At 43.0% G+C, this 23542-nt stretch overlaps 1 protein-coding gene across 1 annotated transcript in view; it reads right to left on the bottom strand.

Annotated features, from left to right (window-relative positions):
* Nucleotides 1-23542, bottom strand: part of SMC5 (structural maintenance of chromosomes 5) — a 647363-nt gene that overhangs the window by 491257 nt on the left and 132564 nt on the right. Inside the window, exons 10-11 of the mRNA XM_069228845.1 lie at nt 6553-6707; nt 3425-3538 (exon numbers count right to left, since the gene is read on the bottom strand). Of these exons, the coding sequence (XP_069084946.1) occupies nt 3425-3538; nt 6553-6707 (269 nt within the window). The remainder of the gene's footprint in view (nt 1-3424; nt 3539-6552; nt 6708-23542) is intronic.

Here is a 23542-nt window from a genome sequence, read left to right as displayed (position 1 = left end):
TTGGGGGCCTCCTCATCTCTTCGTTGCTCCATTGCATGTTGTGCGTGGCATCAGTCACAATGATTCTGGATGGTTTTGTTGGATCTGAACACAAGGCAGGTGGAGCAAGAAGCCTTGTTGTGGTCTGGGGAAAGGCACAAATTACAGACTGTGTGTTGGTCTGTCCATGAGTACTTGGAGCGGCACTGTTGACAGTATCTAAAAGGTGTTTTTTCCATTACTTAGCAATCATTCTTGAAGGCAAGCAACACTGAAGGCGGTGTAAAACTGCTGCTCCTGCCAAATGCCAGAAGTCAGTGGAGGCTATGTCCACTGCACAGTCTATTATTTCGGAAGATGTGCACTTGCTCTCTTATAGGATCTTTGTTGCTTCTGAATTCCTGTCTTCAGGCACTAGGTCCATAAAGGCGCCAATGCCTGACCACATCTGCCTATCATAACGACCTAAGATAGTGAAGGTATTGGCCGCACAAACTATGATGGCAGACATGGTGGAGAATCGCTCCCTAGGTTCTCTAAGCGCCTGCCTTCCTTGTCAGGCGGAGCAGGAAGTGGAGGGATTTTTAGATCGACCCTGTGCCACTTGTGAGACTACTAAATCAGGTTTAGGATGTCCTGTGAAGCAAGCAGGGGAATGTTTTGAGGCTTTATATTTTTCATCAATAATTAGTACAACCGCTGCCACTGTTGTCGGGTTTTTCAGGAGCTTGATCCCCTCTTCCCATATTTACTCTATGATCCAAATAGCCCATAGAGATTTTCTTGCCTGATCCTTAAAGTCACACAGAAAGCTGTCTGACTGCTTAACTGAAATTGCTAAGTTGAATCTTGCTGTAGGCCGTTTTATTCAATTATGAAAACTCCTGATGTCCTCCGGAGGAGAGCCCACAAGATTAGGTGTTGGCGGTGATGGAGCGGTGATGGAGTGGGGAGATGATAATCATCCCAGTCATCACGTAGTGGGTGAGTGTCCAGGAGCTCGACTTCCTCCCTTTCATCATCCAAGGACGTTGGATCTTACCTTGGGGGTGCCACTATATTGGAAGCAGGTGTCAACCTGGGAGTTATCAGTGGAGGGATAGGCCATGGGATTGCAGGAGATGCAGTAGATGTTGGTGGAGGCGAGCCGCTGGTTGCTCTTGAGGAGGTTCTGGGAACCTTCTACGATAATCCTTCAGCATGGCCTCTAAGTCCTGAAAAAGTGACAGAGGCACTTGAATATCACCCTGTCTGGAAGGTGATTCAGGATAGACCTGGTAGTGTTGAAAATATCTTTTCTTGGCTTGTGGATTGCAGTACAGACCATAATATTGCTCTTCTTCCTCCTCTTCGTCATCCTGGTATTTACCCTGGTGTTCTGATGGGCTGTGGGCTGTTCCAAAAAGGCCCTCATCCTCTGATGCTTCTAGGTCCAACAAGTGGCTCGGAGGATAGCGAGAGACCTTGCTTAGGCAGGTATCCTGAGGTCTTAGGAAAGTTTTGGCAATTTTTATTTTCACCGACGGTGTCGTCGTCAAGGTGATGATGATAGGTAACAGTATCTCTGGCTGCCATGGCATCATCATCACAGAATTTGTCGGAGGAGTCATCGGCAATGGCGGTATTATTGACGGCAGTAAGGTAGCTGACGGAGTCCTTGTCAATGAGGAAATCTTCATCAACAGGATTGATGTGTCGGAGACCGGCTGTGTCGTCATAGACGGTAGTGACCGTCAAAGTTGTCGTCGATGAGGACAGTGAAGTTGCCGTCGATGGGGTTCTTCGATGATTTCTAGGCCTCGTCGAAGGTTCTGAGGAGAAGGTATAAGGCCGATTTCCAGCCCTGGTAGATGGCATGCTAGGTTCAGAGGAGGCAGTTTTTGAGGACATTTGAGTATTTTCTCCTTTTTGTTTAATTCTTTGACAGACCCATGATGGGAAACTTTAAGGCCTTCCTGCTTTCCTCAGAAGTCTCCTACTTATGGGACCTTTCTCTATTGTGAAAGCTAGCAGAGTTGTAGCCACTATAAAAACCTCCCCTCCCTGCCTTCAAGTTTTTGGACGAAAAAGTGCAGCAGACTTTACAATCCTTTACCTTGTGTTGGGGGCAGAGGCAGCAGAGACAGTCCTTATATAGGTTATCCACATGAAGCCTTTCCTTTCTACGTCTCGCAGGGTCTGAAGAGACCTTTCTTCGATGTGTCATACATTATGGAATGAAGACTGGTAATCTTCAGAAGCTGGATTGAAGAAAACTGAACAGAGGTCAGGGAGACTCCCTTCAAGCAACATCCAGTAAAAAATCTGAGAGACTAGAGCTTCTGTGATAAGGGTTCTTAAGGGTGCTATTGCCTGATTGGCAAGACTTCAGATCTTTTCTAATGATGTGAATAAGCTGTGAAAGTGAATTCACTTTAGCATTGTCTTATATGTAAACTTTCTCCATACTATTTAATTGTACCGTGGGACTCCCACTTAGACGATGGAGAACGATTCAAGCATGTAACTCTATGAAAGATCCAATACTGGAGGACCCCAAGATCACCTTCCGTCAGCCAAACTGTGGAATTCTCTACATCTGCATATTTTTGAAATGGTCAACCACATAGCTTTAAGAAAGAAATCAAGAACCTGGCTATTTCAGTGCTCTTAACTTTCTAATAGTTGTGCTATAAGAATACTTTTTCATGCATTCATTTATTTAGTAAGGAAGCACAAGCAGTGTTACACAAAGAAGGCATAAGTGGTGGAAGATAGGTTTGGTGACAGTGTTTCCCTAAGGTTAGGAGAGATCTGCAATGAGGACACCTCCCATGTTGTGCACTTTCTCTACACTCTTTTTGGTTGGTAGCAAGCTTGCATGTATGTTCAAAAGTGGACTGACAGCAAGATAACACTGCTTGATTCTAGAGTAATTGATAATGTTCTATCTGCGGAATTAAAATTAAATCTATTTGTTTTAGGTTAGGTAAACTTCAATACAGATAAATTCATTACAGCATTTAAACCTTTCCCATCCAAGGTCTCCCTCCATATGGTTAGGATAGTCAGACGGAATCTATTTATAGGCAATTTTTCCTGGAACACGAAAGGCTTTCAGAACACAGATAAGTATACTGCCCTTGCACACAAAATCATTTTTAACGTTTTCCTATAAGGCTCTATAAAGAATGGACCATCAAATGTATGGTAAAAAATAAACAAATCACTAGTAAAGTTATATTATAAAGCACAAATCTAAAGTTTCTCTACTACAATAAGCATTTGTTTGCTATGTCATTTATATTGTTTCATCAAGTCAAATACAATTTTAGATCTGCATACCCACATTATTAACAAGAAATTATTAACAATTCCAATCCTTTTTCAAACAAAATAGAAGAGCTGTTTTATGCTTGTCAAAATCACTATGGCTATCAAACACCTAATATCGGACTAGTATTACCTCCTTCAGAAATAGCTCCATATCTTCCCGACTTTCAAAAACAAAGGCCCTCAAATCATTCATTGAAATGTGATTTTCAACATACTTAGCATGTCGTTGATCTTTCATATTGATCTGTAAAAAAATAAAATTAAGAAAAAAAAATCATAAAATACAGTAGACAGCACCCAACTTAAGACACAGATAACAGAATTATAGGAAAACTTCATAAGTTAATATTCAACATAAATATGGCTGCAGAAAGGGGCTTGCAGCTATATACAACCACCATTATGTGCTCCAAATGGTGTTCTCCAATAGGGCCATTTAGCAGGAGGCCAAGAGAAGGAAGAAACTATGAACTGAAATATAAAAAGCAGCATACAATCTCCACACCATAAAATCTCAGAATAGCATTTAATACATAATTAGATAGAACCACCCATATAAATATTCTATAAAAACACTACTAGTGATTAGAATTAAAGGGCTATATAGGGATTATTGTGTTTCAATACAACCTGTGAATATATTATTAAGTATTTATCCATATTAAAATATAGGTCCGTGGCTTTTTACCTACCTGTTAGCCATGCTCTTCTACCAATGTTAATTTTAAAATGAAGAAAAACATTTGCAGTAAAGTTACAACTCATTTATTGCACATTGTAATACATTGAAACTCCTTTAGAAAACTTCACTCACTCCCCTGGAGGTCCTGCTCTACCCCCGCCAACCCACACACAATCACATATGTAGTGACCTGTGGGTTAAAAGGCAGGTGTGTGTGTGTGGTGTGATTGTATTTAGGTGCCATATACTTTTGTCTCAATGGGCAAGATGTACAACCCATTTTACTGGTCACAAATGGCCCATTAGGCCGTAAAATGCATTTCCCAATGTACGAACCCTATTTTGCGAGTCAGTATTAGGAAGGGTTGTGTAAAGGGCGTACCTTTCTTATAGTGCGTCGCACTGGTTTGAATGAATATTCTGCGTCCAGGAATACGGTCCCAAACATTCATACTTTATCGACTCCCTGAAGGAGACGGTAACCCACTCGCAAACGGGCAGGGGTCCCCAAGAGACCCTGTCCCCTTTGTGAATGGGGGCCCCAACATATTTTCAGAGCAGGCAGTGGTCCAGTGTCGTTTCTATTTTTGAAATGCATCCTTAAAGAAAAACAGGATGCATTTTAAAAAATTGCTTTTAAAAATCATTAACTGACATGGTGAGGGGAGATGCTGAGTTAATTAAGAACTGTAAAGGTTACCTAGACATGCTTAGCTCACAATATTTTGGTAGTCGATTTTTCTGGCTATGATATTTTTGTAGTACAATATTCTTGTGCTTTGATATTCTGGAATACTACTCTCAGACTACCAGATGTCACAGGAATAAAGGGAGGAGGGTGAAAATAGGCACAAAGGGCCTGATTACGACCTTGGCAGATGAGAATTCCATCACAAACGTGACTGATATCCCGCCCACCATAATTCAAGTTTCATTATATCCTATGGAATTTGTAAAACAGCAGGAGGGATATCTGTCCCATTTGTGACAGAGTATCCCAATACGCCAAGGTCGTAATCAGGCCTATAGCATGTCAGAATTCACCAATAAAACTAAAGCCTATACAGTTCATCTTCTATAACAAACTACAATCTTGCACTGCCTCTGTCCCTAGTTTTACTCCCCCTAGCAAACACCCTCCATTTTTATCAAGGTGTTCGGTAAACTGGTTTTTGTGATGTATCTGAGTCTTCCCATCAACTGGGCAAAGTGATTTTCTGATCTCTTGGCTACTGAGCCATCTTGGGAGGACCACATGGATAGGAAAGCCTCTTTCGGGAGCACTAGTGCCAAGCTGTGAAGACGTAACACTTCATTAGTGCCCTTCGTGGTGTTGGTTTCTCCTCAGCAACAGTAAGTATTTTCTCTCCATCAGATTTCTCAGCTGTGTTCCACAATACTAGTACTTCCTGACCTACACCACAGCCCTGGTGAACTGCAAACTCAAACTCAAACTCAAAATGACTGATCCTTCCCTGGTATTTTGCATGTCTCTCTAATTGGTACTCAGCCCATATTTCCCTCTGACCTGCCACTGGGAATGGGATGGCCTCTGTCCCCATTGCATCTCCATCTTTACTACAGTTTTGTCACCTGTCCAGAGGATTGCAGAACTCAAGTCATGCCTCACTGCTGCTGCTCCAGATAACTTGTGTGCTCCCTCTCATCCTTCAACACAGCAGTTCTTTAAAGTCTTCTAATAAGCATGGGAAGCTGCAGAATGTGGCTTCCAACAAAGCTAGGCCCAAGGAGGTCAACTTAGAGCTCACTCATCTCCAATCACAAGATTTCAGTCTTACTCTAAAATTTCAGATGCCAGATCTTTCAGTTCTGCCGCAAGAGTACAGAAGAGACTTCTCCACAACAAGGAGAAGTGGGCACTGTTCTTCGAAATTAAGAGTTCCACTTCCAAGAATCCACAGAGGTGGACAACCAGTTAGCTGCTGTATGTACCATTTTTTTTAAATCTTTGATTTTGCAACTGAAGGAGTCTGTCCATGATAAGTATAGGGGAAATCGGTAGACCTCATTTTGAAAGGCTTCACTTATTAGAATGAGGTCTTGGCAAAAGTGTTCAAATGTGATCATAACTCACTTGTCTACTAATTTTGGCAGAACTACTCCCTACCCAAATAAACACCAGATTGTACCAGACGTAATATATGAAGCTGGCAAATCAAGGTGAGCTACACACAGTTCGAGAATTTTTAATTCACTGAAAGTTAACACTTGAGACAGAACAATGTCACTCATGTAATCCATCAGCAACTAAACCTTTCCAGTAATGAAACTGACTAGTTCTCAACTGTCACAATAGAAAATCATGAAATAGATGTTGAGCAGTGTGCCATTCAAGGCCCCATTCCATTGACCAGCAAGGAAATTATTCTTCATCAATATGGGAGTCCAACAACCTTTTGTGTATTGCAATCCTAATCAAACTTAGATAGTCAAAGGTCCATCAATCCATCAACTCAGCCAAGATGAGGCACCATTTTACATTATATTTGTTTAATATTAGTTAACATATGTTAAGGCTGTTTTCTGCTAGTAAACATTTAATGAAATTACCTCACCTCTAGCATTATAGGTTTAAAGACACTGTGCTTAAATTTATCTTTGTTCTCTCGTAACCACATGACAGCATTGTAAGTGTCTCTGAATCGTGTCCGGAGTTTCTCTTCTTTTAGATTCATTAAATTATCAAACTGCTTAATGCGATTAACTTTATCTATGAAAGAAAAAAAAACAAAGGCTATCAGTCCAACAAACCATGCTTGTGACGTTGCTGGTTATGGCACTCTACATTTTTAATTTTTCTCTCAATTTGTATTAATCATGTAGATAAGATCCTTAGTAACGAAAATATATTAAATCAACACTACTACAAAGTGATAACATACACTAAAATGTCATATTACCTTTTTGATGCAAAGTTAACATTTATTTTCAAGTTCAAACTTTGTTGAACTTGAACAAATTCATCAAGAAATATGACAAATATACCATCACATATAATAATAAATTTTAAAAATAAATATTTTATTGATTATCTCATACACAAAAATAAATTATAGATAATTTAGATAAATTCAAATAGATAAGCTGTTTGGTAGACAGGATACTGATGCAGAAATTAAAAATATTTTTCTATCCACATCACCATCCCTGCAACTCACAGACAACCAGATTGCTCTACTCAGTGTTTCCTCTAATAAATAAACCAAGATTGTGCATATTTTATTTTTTGTTGCTGGTGAGTCGTATGCTCTGTTTCATTAGCCCCGACCAACAGGGTTTTCTTCTTCCAACCACGATGGCAGGACACATGCAGATCATGTGGATTACATTTTCCATATCAAGTCCACACAATCTCCACAATGCACCACATTGTTTTGCTACCATCCATTGCTCAGAAAGATACCCAAATGTATATGTTTAACCCCAAATCTTGAAACGCCATGTACATTTCTCTGTGGAGGTAGCTTGGTGTACCATTAACTGAATCTTGAAATGCAAGTAGCTGAGCAAAGATACATTTATCAGTTTAAAAATTGCCTGTTTTAAACTCCATTTAATAAACTCTTCTCTGCTTCAATGTGCAAGGTTAATTCCAAGTAGCCTCTAATTCATACCCATTTGAACATTAAAACTCCAATGTCAACCCTCTACTTGCTTTTTGATTTTGGAGTAGTTTTTTCAGTTTTAACTCATTCATTACATGAAACGTAAGAGTGTTTTTTTTTTTACTAGTATCACTGGTCGTTGACCTTTTACTTATATATATTTGGAAACAGGGCTGGACTGGCCATAGCGGGCACTGGGAGTTTACCGGTTGGCTGGAGGGGTGGTGACCCTGTTTTGGAGCAGTGGGGGCCGGTTTTGTGACTGGGGCTGGTTTTACAGCAGTGCTGCAAACTTGGCCCCCAAAACAGCAGCAAGCTTGTGCTTGCACACCCCCTATGAGGTCTTAAAACTGTGCGTGGGACCTTTGCACGCACAGTTTTAAGACTTTACTGTGCGCGCCACGGCACCCAACTCCCAGGGGCTGGTCAGAAACAGTTGCCAGGGTTGCTTTGGATTTCCAGTCCGGCCGTGTTTTTCAAAGTGATTAACTTGTTGGGTAGATTGACTTACTGGTTAGCTCATGTACTGTTTATTTACAATTCAGGAACCGCTGCATTAAGCCTTACTGTATAGCACTAGGCAGAACTGAATCAATATTTTTGTCCATATATTTGCTTTTACCTTAGCTGAAGCTGTTCATAAGATTTCCTGATTGAGCACCATTCTTGATGTTTGACCTGCCTCTTATGTTTTGTGATTAATTACTCCAAGTACTATAAATTTTTGGTGACATGCCAGCTTTTAGTTCCTGCAAACTATCTTTGGGTACTTGGCTCTTCAGGCATAATTAAAGCTCATGCATATTTGTATTTTCTTTGGTTTCAAATAAGAGGGTTCTAATGAATGTCACGTCTTTGGCTGATTAGTTGTATATCTGAGTGAACGGTTAAATTGGTCCTTTGTTTCTGTTTCTAATTTATTGCTCTTATTTTGTTCCCAATGCCACCAGCCAGTAGCCCATTGTATTTGCAACAACACTTTTCAGACTGTGGACCTATGTCGTACTTTAACACTCAATTATGACAGAGCATTAGGATTCCGGGTCCAACAAAAATATTTCATTCATTGTGTTTTAGCTATTAGAGATGTGTGATTTATTCTATAATTACCTCCTGCAATCTATCTCCTGTAGCAGCTCTTTCAGTATGCAACACTCGGTTAGTCTTAGGATCAATACACAGATAAATAATTTGGAGTTTTCCATTTTTGCACAGATCACTAAGATTTGAGGTAAAACATTTATCAGTTTTTTCATCATGAACATATTCATTCCAAATTCAGTTTTAAACATTTTTCTTCTTCTTGGCTTCATACGAGCTGGAAAAAACCCTTGGCTGAGAAGGGATAGAAGTTATAATCTCCCCCCCTTAAAAGGGGGAGTGGAAATCCCACATCTACAAAGCTACTTCCAGACGGCCCAACTCTGCCACCTTATAGAGTAGTCACAACCTGAGTCAGAGACACACTGGCTCTTTATGGATCGGGCAATAGCAGGCACTCATTTATGGAAAGTCAAGTTTCTAAGATGACACCAGAGAGCATGTGGATTATATTCATCCCCGATCAAGAGTGAGACATTAAAGGTGTGGGACTCGGTCGCTGTATGCAAACACCTGACAACATTTCCGTCACCCTTGACTCCATTCTTGGGGAACTCAGATTTCATCCCAGGTCTTGATCAGGACACGGTTCGCCACTGGCAAAAAGCTAAATGCAGCTCTATTGGACTTCGCTTCAACGAGGAGGGTCCCACCCTGTTTGATAAACTGAAGCTCCAATACAAGCTTCCAGAGAGGGAACGATTCCATTATATACAAGTTAGAAGCTGGCTCTCTCACCGACCACTCGGGAAGGAGCGACCCATCCCCTGGCGAGGTTTGAGAAATGGCTCATTATGAAAACCAGCGACAGGCGCTCAATATCTGAACTATACCATCTCCTGCTACTGACCATCCCACTAGATAAATCCCCTTAGCCAACTGCGTTGGGAACAGGAGCTAGGTAGACAACTATCCTCAAAAGAGTGGGATGACATATACTTTAGCTAAACATGCAGCCAATAACACAGCGGCCACAGAAACAGTCACGAAACTTGTGACATATTGGTACCTAACACCACCCAGACTCCATAGAGGCAACCCAGCTTGCAGTCCTCTATGCTGGCAGAGTTGCAGTCAACAGGGGACGCTGCTTCACATGCTAAGGGACTCCCCAAAAGTATCCTCGTTCTGGACAGCAGTCGTGAATGAAAGACTATTGCCTAGACACAACCCTCCCAGCTTACACGCTCTTGGGCCTTCCAAACCTGCTCACCTATCCATTAAATCTTGCAAAGGCCGACAGTTAGGACTTGTGCTGGGAGCTGCACACCAGACAATTCTCGCACTCTGTGGCACAGACAAACTTCCAACGCACCAAGCATGGCTTCACAACTTGTGGCATATACTGGGAAAGGAGAAACACACCTTAGTACTAACGGTGCATGGCGACGCCTACAGAAACATTTGGGGCCCATTTATAGACTTGTTAACCAAAGAAATTAAAGAACTGTCCTGCTCTTAATAGTCGTGCATTCTCCGCCTCACTGAGTCAGCACCAAACACCTAAACAGATTTATTACTCTATACGGCTCACATATACACTGTGGACTGGGCACTTGATAAAGCATTGACAGAGTATTCCCCTGGAGGGGAGGGGCGTAAGGGGGTGTAAAGGTTAAGCTGAGGACTAAGTTCACGGGCAACACTTTTGACCTACAAGCACAGTTTTACAAGCTCCACAACAGCCTTCGATTGTAGGTGAGTGTATGTGTTGACCAAACTTTAATAAATAGAATTGAACCGTAAACACTGTACTTCCATTTTTCTAAATTGGCCTGCTTTATCTGACAATCACTTTATCTACCTTGGCACCTAAAACAACCACTGAGCCCTCGTAGATATTTGCATGTCCTCCTTATTTGACTGGCAACCCAATTAAGTAATAAGTTTAAAAAGCCTGTCATTGTTACAGTTAAAATATAATGAATTTTCTTTAGCTGCTTGCTCTTTTAAAAAGGCTGTGAAGATTCCAGTAAAGCTTCAAATGATATGGGCATTAGTTGTATTTACTTCTAGTCCACATCCTGATAGAGTAATCAGGTGTTGTAGGGGTTGTACGTGAAATATGATCCAGCATGTAGACAATTAATGCTGGGCTACAAGAAGACCATAGAAAACCATAAGTGTGTGTTAATAAAATTAGACAACTTGTAGTTAATCCCGGTGGTAAATAAAAAGCCTTTGTAAAAAAGATTCAGCTCAGTTGGGAAAAAGGGTTTCTGGTCGTGGACTGGATATTACCAACAATAGAAAAGCCTACGACTCTGCAAAAAGAAACATCCTGCATGTTTACCAGTCAGAGTGGGATTTTTACAAAACCCTCATACTGCGAAAAGTTTACTGATTTTCACTTTTATATGGGTTCAAAAATATCTTTAAACTATAGCTTCTAGGAACACCAAGAACTATGAAACGTAAACCGACGCTCTGTCTCAAACTCCACCTAGAGAGAAAACAGAGAATTAAAAAGTAACATCTTGCCAAGTAAGGCATAGATAGGTTTTGGAAAACTTTACAATTTGTTCAATATTGTGAACTTCCTGCGTATTCATACCCTCTATTTACAGCCATGGAATACCAAATGAATGGCTGTTCACTAATATGAATGAATAGCAAATTCTACCACTACATTAGATACATCCGTAGGGTCTTCCTTTAGAAGGAATAATCAACACTTTAATATTAATTAGCTCACTATACGCTAGAGAGGGTACAGGTTCAGCCGGGGTGCATGAGAGAGGCACACAAGTGGCAGTTACAGATTGGACAAAATGACTAGTAAAATTACAACTTATTAATTATTATTTTGTTTGAATGATTGCAATGCATCACACTCGCTTTCCTTTTCTAAATAACTTTCAATAATATTTAGTAACATGAAGGGTGGTAGAAGGTTCAAGAGCAAAGGTATCAACAAATAGCTATATTTACTCATTATCACAGAAGAAGTGGCAGATTAAGGTGCTGTCTGTTGCTCAGCCGGCGGATACAGTGGACTTATCGGAGCTGAAATTGCATTCCAGTACCACCAATCATGACAGCTTTGTGAGGGATATGAAATTTAGAAATCAATGCTGAAGATGTTAATACAGAATAAAAAATAATTTACCATTCAAAAGAAATGTTTAGGCTTTTACAGGTTTCTAAACGTAACAATACACATTCTAGAGTTACTAAAAAGATTGTGTAAGTCCTGGTAATAAAGAGGTGGTTTATTAGTGCACATGGCTAGTATTACAAGTAATAGTAATGAAATGTACCTAGCTTCATGACTAAAAATAGCATAACATCTATCACTGAGTCAAGAGACTTTCTAGAATTAATGTTTGGAAGGGTAATAATGAACACAAAAATATCCAGGTAGAGGCTTCCAGGAAAGATATCTGGCCCTCATTTTTGTTTTCATTTGTAGAAATATACCAGCTTCAATGTCGATCCAAAATATCCCATGTTCTCGGGTGTAATGATTAGGAGAGTGATATTTTCTAGGGATTCATCTCTTGACGGCATAACGAGTACCAAGCAAATAAATTTTTTAAAAGAACACGTTAACAGCCAGAAAGGTATTCCTCTTCTTATGTACAGGTCTCCTATGCTACATTTTTGTGTATGCAGTTTTGTAGCCTGAGCTTTTCAATGATAAAGCAGTATCCTCTTAGGCTTGTTAGCACAATTTATTTTATTCTCAGAATCACATATTCAAACTTGCCTAGGAGCAGAGTCAAATAATCTCAAGCTAAGTACAACTTATCATGAATACTCATTGATTTTGTTGCCTTATGCTAAACTTCAATTTCCGAGACTTTCAAGGGACATTTGAATATGGAATTACCTACATTTTATTTTTATAAAATGTGTTTTATTGGTTTTCATACAGACATACTACAACATGTATGTAGTGTTATTCGCAGTCAGAGTTCTGGTGCATACATCAGGTGAATTACAATAAAACACCGCCATCCTACATCATCAGCATAATTACCTACATTTTTAATTTAGCAAAGTTCTAGTTAACATTTCTGTAATAATACCTGCACTCATCTTTAGGTTGTGATTTCCAGACTTCCAGGATGTGGGTTTATGTAGTCCCAGAGCAAGAACTATGTACAACATGACTGTTGCATGACGAGTTATAATCTATTAATATAAGAAGAATTCCTATAAGAGATATTGACTGCCCCAGGTAAGCACTGGCCGGTTCTCAAGATGGTGCACCAGAGAATAAAATGTAAAGTCCTCTTAAGTGTAGTTGATTTCTGTTCAAAGTTTCTGTAAGCCTAGAAAGTCCAGGTCTATTGGTGATGTCTCATGTTTCAAATCTGTCAATGTTCATGTTTGTCACCATATAAAACTCTCTTTCCAAGAAGAATGTTAGTAGGCAGATACATTAACTGTTTTACCAAATAAGGTGATTTTACAGGTATTGGGAGAATACACCGAAACCATGCCTATAAATAATTTCACTATTACCCCTTTATTGAGACAATTGTCAACTTGGAGTAGAATTGCCACGCCATTTTTTTGATTTCTCCAAAAACATTTTCACTTTGGAAATAACTTACTACTCCATTGTATTGATTTGACTAGAACAGGAAACTCTCTTCTAAACATGCTTTGTCCGGGTTTGCATCTTTAGAATGAGTCACTATTTTATTGGAGGGAATCAGCCTAAAACAAGGAGCTGTAACAAGCAATCCCATTTTGTTTTTTTTAGACCAGAACCCCTGCTATGCTATGATTTGAAATAGCTGATATGAATGGGTTGGTACATTACTTGGTCTAAAACTATACTGAGTCCATTTCCAATTTACAAACACCTCCTATAATCAAGAAACAAAAACAAATCAAGCTGTCATTAGCAATCTACCTCTATGCAAAATTCTGATTACCCAACAAAAGAGGTCAGTCCCAATTGTGAAAGCAGGAGCCTATAGGGTGTAAGGTGATAAAGGGAAAAGGGTACCTTTCAAAGCAAATTGCCACTGCCTTTTTTTGTTTTAAGTTAAGGAGCTACTATTACGTTGCAAATGCACACGGATAGACCACTTAGGACTTTGTTCAGTATTTAAGGAACAGTTTCAACCAGTCGTTGTGAGCAGAATGTACTATCTGCTGAAAAGTTTATTCACTACGAAGCTGTAGAATAGGTACGCCACAGCACCCATCATGGAATCCTAACACAAAAGAGTAAATGTGAGTCAGCTGCTCATTCACAGCCATCTAAAAAGACAAAAGACACCCAGTAACGGGGCAGTAGCACCATACTTAACTCATGACCTGTTTGAAAGGAAATAATGAAGTGAACACAGCATTTAGCCATCCATTATTGCAAATATGAGGAAAAACTCAAGCTGAGACTACAAAAACTACCTGCAATGTATGCCTTAACTGCCTCGCTCACTGGCCTTTCTTCCTACTATCATAACTCTTCTTGCCTAGGGCCTCTGTACCAGCGCCCAAAGAAATAGAATAAAAACTATGAGAGAAGACAAAACATATTGTAACCAAGTGTTACTGCTGAAACTCAGCAAGTAAGAACTGAAAAACTATTTAAGCAAATAAATATTATCCAAAAGGAATGGGATTCATGAATGAGGTAGAATAAAAAGTATACTGTTATCTTCACCATGACTCTTGCTTGATAGATATGTGTGTAGGCAAACCTGGGCAACGTTTATACCAGATAAACATGTCCAAAAGTGTACATAGCTAATTTCACACCCCAAATATAGCACCTCTTTAAGAGGATAAGTGCAGCAAGAAATTCTAGTAAGAGTTAGCAGCAGCACTGCATGTACCGGTCTGATATTTTTCACTGAAAGATTCTGGTCTCCATTTTTACGCCATCTGTAGAGCTTTTACTTTTGAGGTAAGAACCATGTAATGTAGGATAGGCACTTTAGGGAGGAGGCCACTTATCAAGCAATGATAGTCTGGAAGAATGTTTATTTAACATTAGGAACAGGTGGGTAAGATTGTAGAACTGGAATTAGATATTCTTGTGGATGATGGGAACAACTTACTAGGGACTATTTTGTTAAGCACATAATGAAACAAGGTATGTTTCATAGATGTCAGTTTGGTCATATGACTTAGCCAGATACCTAGAGAAAGAAATGACTTAATTAGAGTAAGTAGGTGAGAAGGTTAATGATCTGAGATAGAGCTTAGTAGCAAAATCCCACTGAACTCGCCTCTTGCTAATGACGAGTGCTATCACCTGCAAACTGTTCCATAAACAAGAACAAGATGGAAGGCTAGGGTGCCAGGAGACAACTCTTCAGAGACGAGATAAACGTGTGTCATAAAATAACTGGTAAGAAAAGGACTGATCAATAGTTGGATGACCAGGCACTTCTGAATCACCTCAAAAGAAGGTGACTGGGAGGGAATGTACACAGCATAAAAAAATCTATTCGGACAATATACATTAACTAGGAATCCAGTACCTAGCAAGAGGCAAAAGTATGATAACACTGTTTGAGAAGAGGTGAATCAATGTTAGAAAGCTTGAAGGGCTAGCTGTACTCTAATACAATAATGTTTAGTGTTTGCTCCTAAAAGAACTAATCTCCTTCAATAGTTACATTGTCAGTGTGAGCCCCTCAACAAGTGAGGTTTGTGTGCAAGTAGATAGACATATGCAACTTGGAGTCCAGAAATGATCTGCCCAGTAACACTTGTATTGTTCCACCAACGTAGCTTGTGCTCAACACTGTTGCTACCAATACTAGATACTCCCATTCCCCAGTCAGACATTCTTGTAGAGGCATCATGTTAAGCTTGCACTGGGTACTAGTGCAATCCATGCCACCATCACTCCCGTCAGTTTCATTATCATTGTCACTGTCAGAGGATATGTCAGCTAAAGGGCAAGGATCCTTTGAAATGCCATCACTCTCTCGTTGTTGGGGACACTTTTGTTGTGGAATAACAGTTTTGCTCCCAGAAAACCCTAGGTCTGCTGCAGGTAATTATTTTTGGGAGCTGGACCATGATGCTCCATTGGGGTAGAAGCTGAATAACTTGTTGCATGCACTTAGGGCATTGTGCTCTTTACCAGCCAATCATCTAGATCCCTGAACACATGAACTTGACTGCACTTTCACTGAGCTACGACCAAGCTAATCACTTTGTAAATACTGTTGGAGCTGTTGTTGCTCTGAACTGGTAAAACTTTGCACTGTTAATGTGCTCCACTTAGCACAAACCTCAGATATTGTCAGTGTACTTGATGGGTCGGAATCTGAAAGGACAAGCCCTTTAGATCTAGTGCAGTTATGTAGGCTCCAATATTTACAAGTAGGAAGAAGTCTTGTAGGGAGACCATCTTGAAGTGATGGTTGCACAGCCTTGCCCTTTTTGAGGGTTAGGGAATACAGAGACACCCTGTAGGACGTTGGCTCTGTATGTGCTATTTCAAAGTAAGGAATAGCATGCACAGAGTCCAAGGGTTCCCCTTAGAGGTAAAATAGTGGTAAAAATAGATAATACTAATGCTCTATTTTGTGGTAGTGTGGTCGAGCAGTAGGCTTATCCAAGGAGTAGTGTTAAGCATTTGTTGTACATACACATAGACAATAAATGAGGTACACACACTCAGAGACAAATCCAGCCAATAGGTTTTTATATAGAAAAATATCTTTTCTTAGTTTATTTTAAGAACCACAGATTCAAATTCTACATGTAATATCTCATTCGAAAGGTATTGCAGGTAAGTACTTTAGGAACTTCAAATCATCAAAATTGCATGTATACTTTTCAAGTTATTCACAAATAGCTGTTTTAAAAGTGGACACTTAGTGCAATTTTCACAGTTCCTAGGGGAGGTAAGTATTTGTTAGGTTAACCAGGTAAGTAAGACACTTACAGGGCTTAGTTCTTGGTCCAAGGTAGCCCACCGTTGGGGGTTCAGAGCAACCCCAAAGTCACCACACCAGCAGCTCAGGGCCGGTCAGGTGCAGAGTTCAAAGTGGTGCCCAAAACACATAGGCTAGAATGGAGAGAAGGGGGTGCCCCGGTTCCGGTCTGCTTGCAGGTAAGTACCCGCGTCTTCGGAGGGCAGACCAGGGGGGTTTTGTAGGGCACCGGGGGGGACACAAGTCCACACAGAAATGTCACCCTCAGCAGCGCGGGGGCGGCCGGGTGCAGTGTAGAAACAAGCGTCGGGTTTGTAATGGAAGTCAATGGGAGATCTAGGGATCTCTTCAGCGCTGCAGGCAGGCAAGGGGGGGGTTCCTCGGGGAAACCTCCACTTGGTCAAGGGAGAGGGACTCCTGGGGGTCACTCCTCCAGTGAAAGTCCGGTCCTTCAGGTCCTGGGGGCTGCGGGTGCAGGGTCTCTCCCAGGTGTCGGGACTTAGGATTCAAAGAGTCGCGGTCAGGGGAAGCCTCGGGATTCCCTCTGCAGGCGGCGCTGTGGGGGCTCAGGGGGGTCAGGTTTTTGTACTCACAGTCTTAGAGTAGTCCTGGGGTCCCTCCTGAGGTGTTGGATCGCCACCAGCCGAGTCGGGGTCGCCGGGTGCAGTGTTGCAAGTCTCACGCTTCTTGCGGGGAGCTTGCAGGGTTCTTTAAAGCTGCTGGAAACAAAGTTGCAGCTTTTCTTGGAGCAGGTCCGCTGTCCTCGGGAGTTTCTTGTCTTTTCGAAGCAGGGGCAGTCCTCAGAGGATGTCGAGGTCGCTGGTCCCTTTGGAAGGCGTCGCTGGAGCAGGATCTTTGGAAGGCAGGAGACAGGCCGGTGAGTTTCTGGAGCCAAGGCAGTTGTCGTCTTCTGGTCTTCCTCTGCAGGGGTTTTTCAGCTAGGCAGTCCTTCTTCTTGTAGTTGCAGGAATCTAATTTTCTAGGGTTCAGGGTAGCCCTTAAATACTAAATTTAAGGGCGTGTTTAGGTCTGGGGGGTTAGTAGCCAATGGCTACTAGCCCTGAGGGTGGGTACACCCTCTTTGTGCCTCCTCCCAAGGGGAGGGGGACACAATCCTAACCCTATTGGGGGAATCCTCCATCTGCAAGATGGAGGATTTCTAAAAGTCAGAGTCACCTCAGCTCAGGACACCTTAGGGGCTGTCCTGACTGGCCAGTGACTCCTCCTTGTTGCTTTCTTTGTTCCCTCCAGCCTTGCCGCCAAAAGTGGGGGCCGTGGCCGGAGGGGGCGGGCAACTCCACTAAGCTGGAGTGCCCTGCTGGGCTGTGACAAAGGGGTGAGCCTTTGAGGCTCACCGCCAGGTGTCACAGCTCCTGCCTGGGGGAGGTGTTAGCATCTCCACCCAGTGCAGGCTTTGTTACTGGCCTCAGAGTGACAAAGGCACTCTCCCCATGGGGCCAGCAACATGTCTCTGGTGTGGCAGGCTGCTGGAACTAGTCAGCCTACACAGACAGTCGGTTAAGTTTCAGGGGGCACCTCTAAGGTGCCCTCTGTGGTGTATTTTACAATAAAATGTACACTGGCATCAGTGTGCATTTATTGTGCTGAGAAGTTTGATACCAAACTTCCCAGTTTTCAGTGTAGCCATTATGGTGCTGTGGAGTTCGTGTTTGACAGACTCCCAGACCATATACTCTTATGGCTACCCTGCACTTACAATGTCTAAGGTTTTGTTTAGACACTGTAGGGGTACCATGCTCATGCACTGGTACCCTCACCTATGGTATAGTGCACCCTGCCTTAGGGCTGTAAGGCCTGCTAGAGGGGTGTCTTACCTATACTGCATAGGCAGTGAGAGGCTGGCATGGCACCCTGAGGGGAGTGCCATGTCGACTTACTCGTTTTGTCCTCACTAGCACACACAAGCTGGCAAGCAGTGTGTCTGTGCTGAGTGAGAGGTCTCCAGGGTGGCATAAGACATGCTGCAGCCCTTAGAGACCTTCCTTGGCATCAGGGCCCTTGGTACTAGAAGTACCAGTTACAAGGGACTTATCTGGATGCCAGGGTCTGCCAATTGTGGATACAAAAGTACAGGTTAGGGAAAGAACACTGGTGCTGGGGCCTGGTTAGCAGGCCTCAGCACACTTTCAATTGTAAACATAGCATCAGCAAAGGCAAAAAGTCAGGGGGCAACCATGCCAAGGAGGCATTTCCTTACACAACCCCCCCCCAAACGAAAGAGGATGAGACTAACCTTTCCCAAGAGAGTCTTCATTTTCTAAGTGGAAGAACCTGGAAAGGCCATCTGCATTGGCATGGGCAGTCCCAGGTCTGTGTTCCACTATAAAGTCCATTCCCTGTAGGGAGATGGACCACCTCAACAGTTTAGGATTTTCACCTTTCATTTGCATCAGCCATTTGAGAGGTCTGTGGTCAGTTTGAACTAGGAAGTGAGTCCCAAAGAGGTATGGTCTCAGCTTTTTCAGGGACCAAACCACAGCAAAGGCCTCCCTCTCAATGGCACTCCAACGCTGCTCCCTGGGGAGTAACTTCCTGCTAATGAAAGCAACAGGCTGGTCAAGGCCATCATCATTTGTTTGGGACAAAACTGCCCCTATCCCATGTTCAGAGGCATCAGTCTGCACAATGAACTGCTTAGAATAATCTGGAGCTTTTAGAACTGGTGCTGAGCACATTGCCTGTTTCAGGGTGTCAAAGGCCTGTTGGCATTCCACAGTCCAGTTCACTTTCTTGGGCATTTTCTTGGAGGTGAGTTCAGTGAGGGCTGTCACAATGGATCCATATCCCTTCACAAACCTCCTGTAATACCCAGTCAAGCCAAGGAATGCCCTGACTTGAGTCTGGGTTTTTGGAGCTACCCAGTCCAGAATAGTCTGGATCTTGGGTTGGAGTGGCTGAACTTGGCCTCCACCTACAAGGTGGCCCAAGTAAACCACAGTTCCCTGCCCTATCTGGCATTTGGATGCCTTGATAGAGAGGCCTGCAGATTGCAGAGCCTTCAAAACCTTCTTCAGGTGGACCAGGTGATCCTGCCAGGTGGAGCTAAAGACAGCAATATCATCAAGATAAGCTGTGCTAAAGGACTCCAAACCAGCAAGGACTTGATTCACCAACCTTTGGAAGGTGGCAGGGGCATTCTTTAAACCAAAGGGCATAACAGTAAACTGATAATGCCCATCAGGTGTGGAGAATGCTGTTTTCTCTTTTGCTCCAGGTGCCATTTTTATTTGCCAGTACCCTGCTGTCAAGTCAAAGGTACTTAAGAATTTGGCAGCACCTAATTTATCTATGAGCTCATCAGCTCTTGGAATTGGATGAGCATCTGTCTTGGTGACAGAATTGAGCCCTCTGTAGTCCACACAAAACCTCATCTCTTTCTTTCCATCTTTGGTGTGAGGTTTGGGGACTAAGACCACTGGGCTAGCCCAGGGGCTGTCAGAGCGCTCAATTACTCCCAATTCCAGCATCTTGTGGACTTCCACCTTGATGCTTTCCTTAACATGGTCAGACTGTCTAAAGATTTTGTTTTTGACAGGCATGCTGTCTCCTGTGTCCACATCATGGGTACACAGGTGTGTCTGACCAGGGGTTAAGGAGAAGAGTTCAGGAAACTGTTGCAGGACTCTCCTACAATCAGCTTGCTGTTGGCCAGAGAGGGTGTCTGAGTAGATCACTCCATCTACTGTGCCATCTTTTGGGTCTGATGACAGAAGATCAGGGAGAGGTTCACTCTCTGCCTCCTGATCCTCATCTGTTACCATCAATAGATTCACATCAGCGCTGTCATGGAAGAGCTTAAGGCGGTTCACATGGATCACCCTCTTGGGGCTCCTGCTTGTGCCCAGGTCCACCAGGTAGGTGACCTGACTCTTCCTTTCTAGCACTGGGTAAGGGCCACTCCATTTGTCCTGGAGTGCCCTGGGAGCCACAGGCTCCAGAACCCAGACTTTCTGCCCTGGTTGGAACTCAACCAGTGCAGCCTTTTGGTCATACCAAAACTTCTGGAGCTGTTGGCTGGCCTCAAGGTTTTTGGTTGCCTTTTCCATGTACTCTGCCATTCTAGAGCGAAGGCCAAGTACATAGTCCACTATGTCCTGTTTAGGCTCATGGAGAGGTCTCTCCCAGCCTTCTTTAACAAGGGCAAGTGGTCCCCTTACAGGATGACCAAACAGAAGTTCAAAGGGTGAGAATCCTACTCCCTTCTGTGGCACCTCTCTGTAAGCGAAAAGCAGACATGGCAAGAGGACATCCCATCTCCTTTTGAGTTTTTCTGGGAGCCCCATGATCATGCCTTTTAATGTCTTGTTGAATCTCTCAACCAAGCCATTAGTTTGTGGATGGTATGGTGTAGTGAATTTATAAGTCACTCCACACTCATTCCACATGTGCTTTAGGTATGCTGACATGAAGTTGGTACCTCTGTCAGACACCACCTCCTTAGGGAAACCCACTCTGGTAAAGATACCAATGAGGGCCTTGGCTACTGCAGGGGCAGTAGTCGACCTAAGGGGAATAGCTTCAGGATACCTGGTAGCATGATCCACTACTACCAGGATATACATATTTCCTGAGGCTGTGGGAGGTTCTAGTGGACCAACTATGTCCACACCCACTCTTTCAAAGGGGACCCCCACCACTGGAAGTGGAATGAGGGGGGCCTTTGGGTGCCCACCTGTCTTACCACTGGCTTGACAGGTGGGGCAGGAGAGGCAAAACTCCTTAACCATGTTGGACATATTGGGCCAGTAGAAGTGGTTGACTAACCTCTCCCACGTCTTGGTTTGTCCCAAATGTCCAGCAAGGGGAATGTCATGGGCCAATGTTAGGATGAACTTCCTGAACAGCTGAGGCACTACCACTCTCCTAGTGGCACCAGGTTTGGGGTCTCTGGCCTCAGTGTACAGGAGTCCACCTTCCCAATAGACCCTATGTGTTCCATTTTTCTTGCCTTTGGACTCTTCAGCAGCTTGCTGCCTAAGGCCTTCAAGAGAGGGACAGGTTTCTTGTCCCTTACACAGCTCCTCCCTTGAGGGTCCCCCTGGGCCTAAGAGCTCAACCTGATAAGGTTCAAGCTCCAAAGGCTCAGTTCCCTCAGAGGGCAGAACTTCTTCCTGAGAAGAGAGGTTCCCTTTCTTTTGCTGTGTTGCAGTTGGTTTCCCAACTGACTTTCCTGTTCTCTTGGTAGGCTGGGCCATTTTTCCAGACTCCAGCTCTACTTTTTCACCCTGTGCCTTGCATTGTGCTCTTGTTTTCACACACACCAGTTCAGGGATACCCAGCATTGCTGCATGGGTTTTTAGTTCTACCTCAGCCCATGCTGAGGACTCCAGGTCATTTCCAAGCAGACAGTCCACTGGGATATTTGAGGAGACCACCACCTGTTTCAGGCCATTGACCCCTCCCCATTCTAAAGTAACCATTGCCATGGGATGTACTTTTCTCTGATTGTCAGCGTTGGTGACTGTGTAAGTTTTTCCAGTCAGGTATTGGCCAGGGGAAACCAGTTTCTCTGTCACCATGGTGACACTGGCACCTGTATCCCTCAGGCCCTCTATTCTAGTCCCATTAATTAAGAGTTGCTGTCTGTATTTTTGCATGTTAGGCGGCCAGACAGCTAGTGTGGCTAAATCCACCCCACCCTCAGAAACTAGAGTGGCTTCAGTGTGGACCCTGATTTGCTCTGGGCACACTGTTGATCCCACTTGGAGACTAGCCATACCAGTGTTACCTGGATGGGAGTTTGGAGTGGAACCTTTCTTGGGACAGGCCTTGTCTCCAGTTTGGTGTCCATGCTGTTTACAGCTATGACACCAGGCCTTTTTGGGATCAAAGTTTTTACCCTTGTACCCATTGTTTTGTGAAGAGGCTCTGGGCCCACCCTCCTGTGCAGGTTTTTGGGGGCCTGTAGAAGACTCTTTACTATTTTTAGTTTTGGTTGTCTCATCACCCTTCCCCTGGGGAGTCTTTGTGACCCCTTTCTTTTGGTCACCCCCTGTTGAAGTCTTGGACACCCTTGTCTTGACCCAATGGTCCGCCTTCTTTCCCAATTCTTGGGGAGAAATTGGTCCTAGGTCTACCAGATGCTGATGCAGTTTATCATTGAAACAATTACTCAATAGGTGTTCTTTCACAAATAAATTGTACAGCCCATCATAATTACTTACACCACTGCCTTGAATCCAACCATCTAGTGTTTTCACTGAGTAGTCTACAAAGTCAACCCAGGTCTGGCTCGAGGATTTTTGAGCCCCCCTGAACCTAATCCTGTACTCCTCAGTGGAGAATCCAAAGCCCTCAATCAGGGTACCCTTCATGAGGTCATAAGATTCTGCATCTTTTCCAGAGAGTGTGAGGAGTCTATCCCTACACTTTCCAGTGAACATTTCCCAAAGGAGAGCACCCCAGTGAGATCTGTTCACTTTTCTGGTTACACAAGCCCTCTCAAAAGCTGTGAACCATTTGGTGATGTCATCACCATCTTCATATTTTGTCACAATCCCTTTGGGGATTTTTAACATGTCAGGAGAATCTCTGACCCTATTTATATTGCTGCCACCATTGATGGGCCCTAGGCCCATCTCTTGTCTTTCCCTTTCTATGGCTAGGAGCTGTCTCTCTAAAGCCAATCTTTTGGCCATCCTGGCTAACAGGAGGTCATCTTCACTGAGAGCATCCTCAGTGATTTCAGAAATGTGGGACCCTCCTGTGAGGGACTCACCATTTCTGACTAACACAGTTGGAGACAGGACTTGAGGGGTCCTGTTCTCCCTATTTAGGACTGGAGGAGGGACATTGGCCTCCAAGTCACTAATTTCTTCCTCTGTGATGTCATCATCAGAGGGGTTGGCTTTTTCAAACTCTGCCAACAGCTCCTGGAGCTGAATTTTGGTAGGTCTGGAGCCAATGGTTATTTTTTTGATATTACAGAGAGACCTTAGCTCCCTCATCTTAAGATGGAG

This window comes from Pleurodeles waltl, chromosome 1_1 (assembly GCF_031143425.1).
Source record: "Pleurodeles waltl isolate 20211129_DDA chromosome 1_1, aPleWal1.hap1.20221129, whole genome shotgun sequence".
NCBI classification, from domain to species: Eukaryota; Metazoa; Chordata; class Amphibia; order Caudata; family Salamandridae; genus Pleurodeles; species Pleurodeles waltl.
Note: the sequence above shows the minus strand (reverse complement) of the source record. Positions and strands in the feature narration are given on the sequence as shown.